This window comes from Bacillus rossius, chromosome 6 (genome assembly GCF_032445375.1).
Source record: "Bacillus rossius redtenbacheri isolate Brsri chromosome 6, Brsri_v3, whole genome shotgun sequence".
Taxonomy (NCBI): domain Eukaryota; kingdom Metazoa; phylum Arthropoda; class Insecta; order Phasmatodea; family Bacillidae; genus Bacillus; species Bacillus rossius.
The window spans coordinates 74,720,235-74,735,275 of record NC_086334.1 but is presented as its reverse complement, the minus strand read 5'-3'; the positions used below and the strand labels follow the sequence as shown (position 1 = coordinate 74,735,275).

The window sequence follows — 15,041 nt, the reverse complement described above, 5'->3', positions numbered from 1 at the left end:
CTAGGCTGTGAGCTTACTGTTCCTTTACTGAACCAGTGGGGCTTGCCATCCCTCAACACCAGCCTGGATGCTCAGGCATTGGAACGTATACTCGACACGGTTTCCTGTAATATTCATAAGGCCCGTAAGGCAGTTTCTGACAATTATAATAAGGCTAGAGCTCCTCATGGTTTTAAGTTTGGGGATTTAGTCCTTTGCAGGGCGTTTAAATTGCCTAAGTTGGCTGATCAGTTAAATGTGAAATTACTTCCTCCTTATGTCGGACCCTATTGTGTCGACACATTTTTGAGTGTCAACACCCTTTTGTTAAGGTGCTGTAGGCTCAAGTTTAAAATCCGAAAGGCTAACGTAACCCAGGTGAAACCTTTTGTTAAATAGATTTTTATGGGTTTGTTGTAAGCTTTTTTGCGGTATTGTACCTTTCAAATGATATAAGCCTATTGGCCTGTTGCTAATGTTTGTGTTCATAGAAACTTGTGTTTGAAACCTGTGCTTGAAACTTGAGTTTGCAGCTTGTGTATTGTTGGGTTTGTGCGCGGTGTTGCGGCTCCTTTTCTTTTTTTTAGTTTGGCGGTTTTTTTTCCCTCTTACCCTTTCTTGCGGTGCCCGACTTCCGTCAGCGATCTTCAGCTTCACCTCGCCGAAAGATGTCTCCGTGGGGCCTTCCGTTCGTATCCTCCTCCCTACTGGTGGTACCAGCCTATGAGAGCCCATCATGCTACTGCCCATCGTGCTACCATGAGCTTGCCTGGCGGCTTCCTCGTCGCGTGGAGGCTCGATGCTGTTACGCCGCTTCTGTGTCTTGGAGAGCGACTGTGTTGACTCCGGCTGAGTGCCCCTTGCACCGCCGTGAGTCCATGACTGCCCCTAGCCCTTGCATGACGGATCTTGTACATCGAAGTTGACCCCTTCGTCAGCCTGCTAAGGCACTGCGACTTGGTGATCCCTGCTAGAGTTCCCTCCCATGCTTGGGTGGTTGCGACTCGCAGGGCCGCCCTGCTCCGAGCCCTTGTTCTGGGCTGATCACCGACTGCATCTCTGGACCTCTTACTCCGTACCAGCCGCTGGCTATCGTCTACAGCTGTTCTGAAGTCCTGTTCTTCAGCATCCTCCGACCTGCGTAGCGTCTACGTTCGAAGCCATCTTGTTTATCTCCGCGGCGATTCTGAAGCTTGCTCTTCGATGCTGTTACCAGTCTCCGATTTCAATGTTATGAACTTTCTTCATCGTGTCGATCTTCTGGCTCTCAGGGCAGGGACACTTTAGGGAGGGGGGTCAAAGCAGTTGCTCCTTTGTCTGGCACTGTACATTATTCCTTCCCCTCCTTTCACCTCCCCAATCCTTGCTTCCCAATCCGCTCCTACTTGCCCTTCCTACCCCCTCTTATTCCCTTCCCCGCCACCTCACCAGCACTCTCTGACGATTGGTTTACAGGGCCTATATATTCTCCGGTCTCTAGCTTATTCTTCTCAGTCGCTTGGTCTCTGGACTCGAAGGCTGTCACTGTGGGGGTGGCGCTGCGTTCTGGTGTGTACTCGGCTGTAAAACTTAGCATCTGTAAATAACTATGAAGTCTTATTCTTGCCTGCACGTTGTGGCCGCGCCATCATCTTTGTATTTCTGCCATGTAATGTAATGTTTCGTAATAGCTATCAATGTTGGACCCTTCAGGTCATTTGGATTTGAGTTTCTTTTGCTTATGCCGAGTACTGCCCATAGCTTTGCATTATTTCTGCGGTTGTATATGGGCATGCCATGATGGTATTGGACACTTCTTGTCAAGCCGCATTATAATTTCTTTCTTGATTTTGCTTTCAGCCTAGCGGCCCATACTACTTGTTTGCTACTTCCAACGCTTCGCCACCATGTCAGCTTTACTTTTGCATTGTTAAAATTCTATGAATGATTGTATTTATTCGTTTTCGCATCCCACAGGAGCGCCTTAGGATTTGCCCTGTGTTAATTATCAACTATTATAAACTGTCACCTTTATTAACTGTTATATTTTGCATGAATAATTTCCATTTTGGGTATTATATATTTTTTGCTAAAATGTGCCCGCGCGAGATGTTCATCGAAACAGCATTCGAGCGCCCGTTAGAATTTGTCCCAGTCTGTTAGGTAATCACCCGTTTAGACCACCTAAGTAAAGTTTGCCCATGCAGTTGTTTTCTCACTCTAGCTGCCCAGGTGTTCCGCAGAACGTCACTCAGTTTATCCCGGCATGTCTGGATAAAGACTTGTGGATTTTCGTGTATTTTACCCGCAAACTCTGGCAGCATGTTCGAACTTTGCGCTACTTGCAGAACTACTGGAAACTCGTTATGTTCGGCCAACTTCATCGCCATCCTGCTCCGCTGTCCAGGATATTTCCCTCGTCGCTCTTCACACCCGCACTGGTCATTGTTTGTGCGTCCATTTCCCTATTACCCTTGCTTTGTTCGTACGTTAGTTCGCGGTCTCTGTACCCGCCACACTTGTCCGTACTCGGCTTTAAATCCAGTGTCCACAAACACGTACGCGATCTCTCTGTGTTCCCGCTCGCGGCGTTATCGTCCGGCGCAGTAAGTCACACCACTTGCACTTTCCTGACATTCTTATCAGTGGCATCAACATTCACTATCTTCCCGTCACTGTCTTCCCGGCATAGCCGCCCGGCCCCTGTTATGCACCAGCGCCATGGGACACGTCGTAACCCGATCCAACACTATCTTGTCACGTTGTTCTGTCGCACTGGCTTCCACTCTTAGCTGTGTCTCCCACGCTCGGGCCTGTCATGCCGTGTCACTTCCCTGCTCGCTCAGGATTTAATAAACATCTCATATAAATGCTCAGCATGAATTTACTATGAGCTGGCCACACAAGTCGGTCGCCACTTGTCGTAGTCGCGGATATCACCCCCCATGCGATGCTTGTCCAAGCTTAACACTAGGGTCGGGGTTCAGGCCTTGTGGCAGGGGGAAAAACAATTCCTATCTGCACTACTAATAAAAGTTTACAGGTTCGGGTACATTTTTTAAATAAACTCCTCAATAGTCTCTTTACATGGGGCTACCTGAAGCACAACACCAGTGCACCTGCAGAGTGAGGCTCGGCTGCACGTGTTTCGGTGTGCAGGCGCCTAGTGCGGGCTGCGCCTGTGGTATAGTGATACATTTGTAAGATTTACTAGCTATTGCCCCTTCTTGTTGATAGTCGGGATAAAGTAACGTTAAGATGTTGGCGACTGAGGCATTATGTCCGTCCCACTACTGTGGTGACATGCCTGATGGTATACGCAATGTTTTGACACTGAAACCTTTATTTACAATTGTAAACATTTACAGGTATGATTCGCGAAGTACCACACATAATCCTGACTCAACGTCGCCCTCGGCACAGTCTACTCGCGTACATCTCGCAGGTTCTTAACTTCTCTCAGCAGCCACTCATCGCTTGGTCCTAAAGAATATGTCCCTGATTGTCCTAAATAGTTCGCAATACTCCCCAATTATCGCTCTAGGTCTCACCAGTCTCTGCTCTCCGACCCGGTCCTCTGCCCATGTCTGCATCGTTCGCTCGCCAGACGACCACTGCTTCCCTCTCCGTGCGTCGCGCTTCGTCCGCCCATCCTCCCCCCACCCTGTAACACGCACAGCATTCGGGTGCTTCCGGGTGTTGGCCTCGGCTTCGTCTCCCAGTGGAGGCATTGGCAGTGGTTTCATACATATCCACGCCGACAACAACCAACCTGCAGTGACAAATATGAGACCAACTCCGTCCATCCCGGTGGGATAGTAGTTGTGGCTCCCTGACAGAGGGGGAGACGGCAGGCGGCCACGAAGTTGCCTATACTGCCGCAATGTGCAGTATCATTTGCATGCCAAGTGTCCGACCAAGGCCAGATTGTTGGAGAAAATGGCGAGGGAAGGATGCCAGCCGGGAAATGGACAGTTAGGGACAGTGACTTAGTCGGAAACTGTCTCCTGGAGACCGGCCCTTCTGACATAAGCACGGAACCATCACCAAAGGATGATGCTGGGACAGAACTACCACCATGCACAGCTGTGGGAGCAGGGACGAGCAAGGCAACACCCGTACCATGGGAATCAAGGCAGACACTGAGCCCTGATGGACGTCGAACGTGGACAACGGCACCGCCACCCACCCGGGGCACGAGGTGTCCCAAGGCAACTTCAACCCCCAGGGAAACACCAGCTTCAACCCACCTCCATGTCGAGGCTGCTGCCCTGGCCATCACACGACCAGACACCGTGAAAGGTGCGACTACCAACACAGAACCGGATGCCACGCATTTCCGGCCGGAGGGAGTAAACGCGCTCACGTCTGTGTGCGTGCAGGTAAAAATTGCCGTAAGAGACAAGCTCTGTCAGAACACCGCATTGGCGATCACAGACTTGCGCGAGGACCTGATCCTGGGGTTACCTTGGCTAGTCCAGGAGGAGGCAGCAATCGACATCGGCGATGGTAAGGTGCACATGGGCCGGCAATGGCGACGTACTCTGTACGGCATTGGACCCCCACGTCATCCCCCGACGTCCCCATCAATAGGTCAGGCAGGGATTCGCAATGAAGTGCCGCACGAATACGCGCCCCTGTTCGAGGAGGTGTTGAAGCAGCAGCCGCAATTGTTTGCAGAGGCGGACCTCGTGCGGCGCATGATGTACGCCGAACTTAAGATCCCGACTCGACCAAATGCCCCTATCTTTGTGAAACCATTCAAGTTCAGTCCAGGTGAGCAGCAGGTCATAAGGAACAAATCAAAGACATGTTATGTGATGAAATCATAGAACCTAGCGAGTCACCATACAATAGCACCATAGTTATGGCAAAGAAAATAGATGGCTCGCTAAGGTTCTGTGTGAACTTTAAGCCCATTAATTCTGTAACTGTTCCTGCCCCGCCGCCACTAATCAACATAGCCGATGCCCTGGCTGGCCTGGGGAAGGCAAAAATTTTCACTTTACTTGACCTAAAGTCCGGATACTGGCAGGTGCCAGTCCACCCAGAGGACCGATCCAAGACGGCGTTCACTGCTCCCGATGGTCGAAGGTTCCAGTTTTTCACCATGCCATTCGGCCTAATGCATGGTCCTGCGATGTTTCAGACCATGATGGTCCGTGTCCTGGATGGGTTTGTTGGCGACTTCATCACAGCCTAGCTGGACGATGTGATTGTCATGTCTGACACGTGGGAGGAACATGCTCAGCATTCATCCATGGTCTTGGAGCGGTAGGCCAGATATGGATAAAACTGCAATCCACGTCAGTGCCATGTCAGAGAGGCAGAGCTGTAGTTTCTGGAGCACCTTGTCAGTGCTGACGGATGCTGGCCACTACCCGAGAACCTGGAATTAATTGCGGCCAAGCCAGTACCCAAGACATGTAAACAATTGCAGGGTCTCATGGGGCTCCTGAATTGGCTTAGGTCATTCATCCCAGACTTTGCCACAGTGACAGAACCAATGACCAACATACTATCACCAAAAATAAAGTACCAGTGGACGTGGGCGGTGGACCGCACCCTGATCGCGGTCAAGGGTTTGTAGCGGCCTAGAATACAAACGGCGAAGAAAAAACAGCGAGGGGGTCCTTACATTTAAACCCAACGAGAGTTTGAAGCTGGTGCTTTAGCAAAAAATATATAATACCCAAAATGGAATTTATTCATGCAAGTTATAACAGTTAATAAAGGTTACAGTTTATAATAGTTGATAATTATCACAGGGAAATTCCGAAAGTGCTCCTGCGGGATGCGAAAACGAATAAATACAATCATTTATAGAATTTAAAACAATGCAAAAGTAAAGCAGACATGGTGGCGAAGCGTTGGAAGTAGCAAACAAGTAGTATGGGCCGCTAGGCTGAAAGAAAAATCAAGAAAGAAATTATAATGCGGCTTGACAAGAAGTGTCCAATACCATCGTGGCATGCCCATATACAACCGCAGAAATATTACGCAAAGCTACGGGCAGTACTCGGCATAAGCAAAAGAAACTCAAATCCAAATGACCTGAAGGGTCCAACATTGATAGCTATTACGAAACATTACATTACATGGCAGAAATACAAAGATGATGGCGCGGCCACAACGTGCAGGCAAGAATATGACTTCATAGTTATTTACAGATGCTAAGTTTTACAGCCGAGTACACACCAGAACGCAGCGCCACCCCATCAGTGACAGCCTTCGAGTCCAGAGACCAAGCGACTGAGAAGAATAAGCTAGAGGCTGGAGAATATATAGGCCCTGTAAACCAATCGTCAGAGAGTGCTGGTGAGGCGGCGGCGAAGGGAGGAAGAGGGGGTAGGAAGGGGAAGTAGGAGCGGATTGGGAAGCAAGGATTGGGGAGGGGAAAGGAGGGGAAGGAATGCTGTACAGTGCCGGACAATGGAGCAACTGCTTCAATCCCCTCCCTAAAGTATCCCTGCCCTGAGAGCCAGAAGATCCACACGATGAAGAAAGTTCATAACATTGAAATCGGAGACTGGTAGCAGCATCTAACAGCAAGCTTCAGGATCGCAGCGGCGATAAACAAGATAGCTTCGAACGTAGACGCTACGCAGGTCGGAGGATGCTGAAGAACAGGTCTTCAGAACAGCTGTAGATGACAGCCAGCGGCTGGTACGGAGTAAGAGGTCCAGAGATGCAGTCGGTGATCAGCCCAGAACAAGGGCTCGGAGCGAGGCGGCCCCGCGAGTCGCAACTACCCAAGCATGGGAGGGAACTCTAGCAGGGAGCACCAAGTCGCAGTGCCTTAGCAGGCTGACGAAGGGGTCAACTTCGATGTACAAGATCCGTCATGCAAGGGCTAGGGGCAGTCATGGACTCACGGCGGTGCAAGGGGCACTCAGCCGGAGTCAACACAGTCGCTCTCCAAGACACAGAAGCGGCGTAACAGCATCGAGCCTCCACGCGACGAGGAAGCCGCCAGGCAAGCTCATGGTAGCACGATGGGCAGTAGCATGATGGGCTCTCATAGGCTGGTACCACCAGTAGGGAGGAGGATACGAACGGAAGGCCCCACGGAGACATCTTTCGGCGAGGTGAAGCTGAAGATCGCTGACGGAAGTCGGGCACCGCAAGAAAGGGTAAGAGGGAAAAAAAACCGCCAAACTAAAAAAAAGAAAAGGAGCCGCAACACCGCGCACAAACCCAACAATACACAAGCTGCAAACTCAAGTTTCAAGCACAGGTTTCAAACACAAGTTTCTATGAACACAAACATTAGCAACAGGCCAATAGGCTTATATCATTTGAAAGGTACAATACCGCAAAAAAGCTTACAACAAACCCATAAAAATCTATTTAACAAAAGGTTTCACCTGGGTTACGTTAGCCTTTCGGATTTTAAACTTGAGCCTACAGCACCTTAACAAAAGGGTGTTGACACTCAAAAATGTGTCGACACAATAGGGTCCGACATAAGGAGGAAGTAATTTCACATTTTACTGATCAGCCAACTTAGGCAATTTAAACGCCCTGCAAAGGACTAAATCCCCAATCTTAAAACCATGAGGAGTTCTAGCCTTATTATAATTGTCAGAAACGGCCTTACGGGCCTTATGAATATTACAGGAAACCTTGTCGAGTATACATTCCAATGCCTGAGCATCCAGGCTGGTGTTGAGGGATGGCAAGCCCCACTGGTTCAGTAAAGGAACAGTAAGCTCACAGCCTAGGAACGGGATCAAGGGTGGAAAACCAGTAGCAGAATGAAGAGCAGAATTAAGTCCGACATTGATATACTCAATGTCTGAATCCCAAAGAGTTTGATCAGACAGGTAGAAAGAAATCAGGATGCTTTTGAGATACTATTTTGCCGCTCTACCATGTTGCCCTGCGGAAAATAAGCTGAACTATAAATGGGCTTTACAGCCCAATCAAAAAGAAAATTCTTATAGATAATAGACTGAAAACATGGGGCATTGTCAGAAACAATCATACATGGAGGACCACACAACTTGAAAACCTGTTCCTTAAGTACCTTAACGATAGTAGCAGCCTTCATGTTTCTAAGAGGTAATTTAATGACAAAACTTTGTAAAAATATCCAATACAATAAGCAAACATACATTATCCTTCTTAGAACGTGTAAGAGGACCAAAAATATCAATATGTAAGACATGCAAGGGGGCTACAGGAGGATCAGCAGCATACAAACTCACTATAGAATTATGAGGCGGCTTAGAAATCTGGCAGTCGAGACAAGATCGAACAAACCTCCGAACATCAGCATGAAGCTCGGGCCAAAACAGGTGCGCTGAAATTCTGCGAAAAGTTTTATCTATTCCTAGATGACCACCTAACAGAGATGCATGAAAATAGGTTAACACCATAGGCCTCAAGACAGCTGGAACTACAGTTTTTCGGGCTCTGCCAGAAGTTCCTGTAAAATACATCATAACACTCTCCTCAACATAGGGAACAGCCTTCTTATCATGAAGGTCTCTAAGTAACTGCTGGCAGAGGGGGTCCGGAGTCTGACTTTCCTTGATATTAAAGTAGGATTCAGGAAAAAAATTTAAAAGCAGCAATAAATTTAATAGCATCAGATGATCAGGGTTCCAAAGGCACAAATTCATCGGTGTAAAACATGAGCGAAAGAGAGTCGGCAATAACATTATCTTTACCTGGAATATAATGAATGACAAACTGAAATCGTGATAACCTGAAAATCCAACGACCCAGCTTACCCAGCTGATGAGGGTTATTAAAGAGCCAACTAAGGGCTCTGTTATCGGTAAATAAATCAAACTCCCGAGCATAGAGATAACTTTCGAATTTTTCTAGACCGAATAGGCAAGCCAAGGCCTCCTTCTCGTAGACACCTAATCGCTGCTCAGACTCCGATAGTGAACGACTAGCATAGGCAATGGGCATAATCTGGCCTTTCTCTAGGTGTCCTAGGACGGCTCCAAGCGCAATATGCGAGACATCAACCTGAACGGCAAACCGTTTACTAAAATCGGGTAGAATGAGAACTGGGGGTGAAGCCATACAAGACTTCAGCGCATGAAAAGATTTCTCTTATTCGGGTCCCCACTCAAAAACTGAATCCTTCTTACGTAAGACATTTAAGGGATCAGATAAAGAGGCAAAATTATTAATTAACCTGGAAAAATAACCTAACGTACCCAAAAAGCGCCGGACTCCCTTTAAATTTACAGGCCTAGGAAACTGGATGATAGGGGCAATCTTGTCAGTATCCATAAGGAGGGTACTTTGTGAAATAACATAACCCAAAAATTTAACAGACATTTTTCCTAATGTAAACTTCTTGGGGTTAACAGTGAGATTAGCCCCTCGTAAACGAGAAAGGACTTCAGTCAATTGAGTAAAATGATCCTCAAAGGTATTACTATAATCAATGGTGCCATCGACATAATAAAACACATAATCATACTTGAGATCAGATAGGACATGTTCGAGGATCCCGCTCATAGCCTGACTGCCAAAACTAACACCCATAGGCACACGATTAAATTCAAAATGGCCAAAAGGAGTTGAAAATGTGGTATATTTGCGGCAACTAGGATCTAAAAGGCACTGGTGAAAGCTTTGATTCAAGTCAATAACGGAAAAATATCAGGCCTTACCTAGATGTTGAAGGGCAGACTCAACAGTGGGGAGTGGATAAACATCGTCTTTAGCAATTTTATGGTTTAAAGGAATATAATTGTGTACCATACGCCAGCTCGCACCGTCTTTTTTATGCACTAAAAAAGTAGGAGTGCAAAAATCAGATGTAGAAGGAGAAATTACACCAGCGGCTAAGAGCTTATCCACGATGTCACGCATAGCCTGAAGTTTAGGGGGAGAAACCTTGAGATATTTAGCGTGGACGGGAACTTCATCCTTTAACAGGGGCAAAATGTCACAGCTTCCTAATTTAGAGGTGATAACATACGAAAAGGCATGAACTATGTCGGCAATAGCCTGTCCTTGAGCAATGCTATCGCGATCGCGACACTCAAAAACAACGGAATTACAAGGCTGCGATATTAAGGGAATCTTTACTGAAGGAGTAAAGTCAAACAGGTGCTCATGCTAGACCAAATCCAGGACACAGCGTGTCTTGCTCAAAAAATCTAAACCGAAAATAAAATTAGGTGAAAGACCAGGAACAACAATAAACTTCCAATTCCAGGAAAAATGCTTAATCTTAAAGTGAATTACCACAAACTTATTTGCGCGAAGGCACTCGCTATTCGTCACAAAAATATTAATCTGGTTTTCAGAAAATACACGAAAAGAAAACATAGGAAATGTTTCAATTAAAGTCTGAAGAAATGTCTCACTAATAGCCGAGCACATAGCACTGGTATCAACTAAGGCCGAAAAGAGAAGCTCGTGAATACACACAGGCATAAAATTCAGAAAAACAGAGCTAGAGGCTTTTCAATAGAAGCGACAGAAACGACCTCTCTTCCGTCCAGCCAATGGCCGTTTCCCGGAAAATTACTCCGGTAATGACCCAATCCCTTGCAAGAAAAACATCTACGAGCATTAACATCAATGCATGCCTGATCACAGTCCTTAGTCACATGTCCAAACACACAACTGTTTGCGCAACGAGCGCGAGTGTATGTTGGGACAGCCTTTAATTGCTAAGCGGAGGTGGCAACAGCGCCGCCAGCCAAAGCCCACACTGCTGCGTAGTCATAGGAGGCGGGGTGCACTGACGGCCACTGGGAGACATTACACTAGCAGCGCCGCCCTAGCGCCCACATGGCTGCGTAGTATCAAGAGGCGGGGCAGACTGACGGCCACCGGGAGGAATTACACTAGCTGCACCGCCTAGAAGGGGGCGCAAATGCGAGCCACTGTCAAACCTACATGGTGGCGAACGGCGTGCACGTGAGCTGTCGTGACAGCCTGGTGAAAAGGAAGAATGCTGAAAACTATTATCTCCATACGTGCGTAAAACACTAGAGTCAGCATCGTATGCATCACTGCCACGAAAGTCTGAGGTAACCTGTAAGCTTTGAAATCCTCGGTCACGAACACGTGACACGGACGTAGACCTAGGGGGGAGAGAACTCAGCCTCGTATTTAGACACAGCTAATAACCGTGCCTCTACCTCACTACCCCAAGCATGCAAGGCATCAAAGGTGGTAGGTGGAGCTAACATACCACAGTGTCAATTTCCAAAACATCGGAATAGGTGACAACCTCATCAATATAAGGAGTAACAGACTCATTACGACGCTGAAACCTGAAAATAAAATTGATCTTACACGCGCCCTTGACACGCGGCAGACACACAGCACATAGTACCGACATCTTAAATGTATGAATATATACCTTCTGTATAATAGCCTCTGTTAACCTAGACACATACACACCAGTACACTTACTAGGCAGAGCTTTCATAAAGGTGCCAGCTGACACCAAATTTAATTTAGCGAGGCACTCAGCCTGTAAAAAAAATCTAAAATAGGCATAGGCTCACTACCACTCAACACAGGAAGGGATTTGAGAAAAGAGAAAAACAATTTTTGGGAAAAGGAATTATCGGGAGCCGGGCTTACTTCCAGTGTGATTTGCGCCGACGGAACACCAGACGAGATGTAACTGACCTCGCGTATGAACTGAACGAGCCGGGCGTGCATGTCAGCGACTGTGTCGCTCGCCGCGGCAGGAAGCTGGTTCTCCTCAAGATAACATATCAGCTCGTCGCGGTGAAGCTGGTAGATCCAACTGACTCCCGAGCCATTCATGGTCATGAAAAAATACAAACAAAAAAACACAGCAAAACCACTGCCGAAGCAGAGTAGCGATGAAATTGTAGCGGCCTAGAGTACAACCGACGAAGACAAAGCAGACAGGGGGTTTTCACATCAAAACCCAACGACAGTGGGAAGCTGGTGCTTTAGCAAAAAAATATATATAGGGGAGGTCCGTGTAATTCGGGCCAGCTGTGTTTCTCAGAGCCACCAACAGATAGCAGCACCGTGAACGTTTGGCAGTTGCGTACGTTCCAGTACAGCGCTGGTTCAAAGTTATTTGCTTGTGGATGAAGCGACAAGGAAAATACGAAGGTAAGTACGATTTTTAGAGTTTTCATGTAATAATTTAATTATTTTACAAGCGTGGGATAGTGAAGTAGTTTCATCAATTTAAGTTATGCTTGATTTAGAATTAAAGTTCGTAAAGTAAACTTTATTTATGTGTATTGACAAACGTATATGAAAATACATTTACCGGGATTTCAAATATGGCGTTCAAGTTGTGTCATTGTGTAATTTGATCCAACAGTCATCGTGTAATTTGGACCACTTGTCCAAATTACACGAATGTGGTCCAAATTACACGAATACATTAAAAATGAGCACAAATAAATTAAAAACGGGTTTGTTATTATTGTTTTAGATGACTACAAGAGAAGCACGTAAATCTAGGGGGATTTATAACAAATGGAAGGAAGAAGACTTAATTGCTGCCGTACATGCCGTGGAAGAAGGAGTGGGGATTAATAAAGCTGCGGATATTTTCAAGATCCCAAAGAGTACACTGAAAAGAAGAATAAAACAACATTCTACAGTTTAAAATTGTATATGCCGACCCCTTGATCTGCCAAAAGAGGTCGAAGAAGATATCGTTGAACATCTCTTGCATTTGGAAAACATGTGTTATGGGTGTGTATATTTTTGTAAAGTTCTTACAGTAAGTTTGGAGCCACAATTTAGAGTGTCAGCTGTTGGTCCTGTAGGACTCTCAATTGTAATAAAATGGAGAATGGCTGCTTTCTACATATCTAACACAAAATTCTCTTTGTTTATCCTTTAATTATTTATGAAAAGTTTTAAATTTGCCTACTATCCAGCTATAAGGCACAATCACCGTGCTAGTAGGCCTACAGATAGTACCTATTATGTTGCTTCCCGAATTGGCATTTTTTGTCACGAGTGTCCCTTTACTGTAAGTCTTTTAAACATTGACTTCAATTATTCTTTTATTGAGTGGCAAAACATATTTGGTTATTTTGTTACAGATTAACCAGGAAAGGAGTTATGAAACTAGCTTTCGAAATAGCAAAGAAAAATAACCTCAGCACTCGCTTCAATAAAGAAAAAGAAGAGGCTGGAAAAGAATGGTTCGAAGGATTCATGAGACGACATCCACAGTTAAGTTTGAGACGGCCAGAAGCTACTTCTTTAGCAAGAGCTGCTGGATTCAATAAACCGGTTGTCAACAAATTCTTCGATGAGTTGGAAAAAATAGTAGACCAGGAAAAGATTACAGCAGCCAGGATTTTTAATATGGACGAAACTTCGCATACTGTAGTTCAACGCCCGGAAAAAGTTATTGCACAAAGAGGGAAGCACCAAGTTGGCGGCATAACAGCTTGCGAAAGAGGACAAAATGTGACAGGAGTATACGCCATGAATGCTGTTGGGTTATTTATCCCTCCAATGCTAATCTATGCGAGAAAAAGAATGAAGGATTCTCTAGCGTTTGGTGCTCCCTCTGGGACAATTTTCAGTTGTCAGGACATAGGTTGGATGACTGCAGATGTGTTTACGGAATGGATGTTGCACTTCATTCGGAACGTAAAACCTAGCGTTACAGAAAAGGTTCTTCTCATTTTAGATGGACACAGCAGTCACACCCAGAGCTTACATGCGATTGATCTGGCTCGAAAAAATGGTGTTATTATGCTTTCATTGCCATCGCATTGCACACACCGTTTGCAACCACTCGATTTGGCTTTTTTTAAGCCACTGAACACCTACTATGACTCCGCAATTGCAACAAAGCTCAGAACGTCTCCAGGAAAACGACTTACTGTTGAGCATATCGCCTCTTTAGTTGGAGCTGCGTTTCCTAGAGCTGCTTCCATGGACACTGCAATAAATGGCTTTAGGAAATCTGGGCTGTGGCCAGTTGATCGCCACGTGTTTACAGATGCTGACTTTGCTGCTTCATCGGTCACTGATCGTCCATTTCAAAAACCAGCTAGCAAGGAGCAAGAACAGCCAATTGAGCCTACTCCTGTTACCCTAGATGTGATGATTCCTGAGCAAATGGAGCATGCTGAAGAAGTACGACTGTCTATAGTTTGTCATCCACCAGAAATAAATGTGCCTACAACTTCCAGAGACATTATTTATGGTTCAAGTGATTATCTTGGTTCATCTGTAACGAGTTACGTGTCTGGAGAGGAAATAAGCCCTCTCCCTTCATGCTCATTTTCACCACAGCAAAAGAAAAGACGAAGACGGGAGGTTTCAGGCATAGTGCTGACATCAACGCCTCATAAGGAATCGCTTACACCTAACAGGAGTCCATGTTCCTCAACTAAGACTACTGCTTCAATGAAGATGAAACAATTATTTACTAACGGAAAGCCAAAATTCCAAAAGAAGAAGAAGAAAGTGTTTATTGCAAAAAGTTCGGATACAATGTGCATCAACTGTGGTGACACTTATGACACAGATTGGATCCAGTGCAAATCTTGTAAACTTTTGTCACATGAGGAGTGTGCAGATTTAAGAGATGCACTTTTTTACTTTTGTGATGATTGTGTGAAATGCTAAAAATTTCATTTCATTCCTTAGGCCAAAAGGCTTATTTATCATTTTGAAGATTTTTTTTTTACATTTTTAAATACATGAAAGAGTAACTAATAATACATTTGAAGTGCAGAATGTTTTCTATTTCATTTTTCTTCTTTTTTCGGTTGGACCAAATTACACACCTATGAAGCTCAAATAACACGCCTTTGGCCCAAATTACACGGTAACCTAAATATTAGAAGATCTTTAATTTTCTTTCTTATATTAAAGTAAATGGGATTTTACTTAAAGGATTTGTTAATTCTTGTTATGGTTCATCGGCCCCTAAATTTTGAAGAGTTTTGAAATTATATTATAATTTTTACAAGCATCTAAATTTAAGTGGTCCAAATTACACGACCTCCCCTATACAAAAAATAGAATTTATTCATGCAAGTTATAACAGTTAATCGGTACAAAGATATGTGCATAACCCATGCATACTAAGTTACATAAGTATTTCCTATTTTAACCTCGGT

The 15,041-nt window shown here is 45.4% G+C and overlaps 2 protein-coding genes across 2 annotated transcripts in view; both read left to right on the top strand.

The window, feature by feature from the left end:
* The window catches only part of LOC134533306 (synaptic vesicle glycoprotein 2C-like), a 387,375-nt gene that overhangs the window by 289,573 nt on the left and 82,761 nt on the right, over positions 1 to 15,041 (top strand). The window lies entirely within an intron of this gene.
* Positions 12,566 to 14,544, top strand: LOC134533351 (tigger transposable element-derived protein 6-like). Its single transcript, XM_063370872.1, has 2 exons — positions 12,566 to 12,642; positions 12,999 to 14,544. Exons 1-2 carry the CDS (start codon positions 12,632 to 12,634, stop codon positions 14,542 to 14,544), a joined length of 1,557 nt encoding a protein of 518 aa, XP_063226942.1. The 5' UTR covers positions 12,566 to 12,631.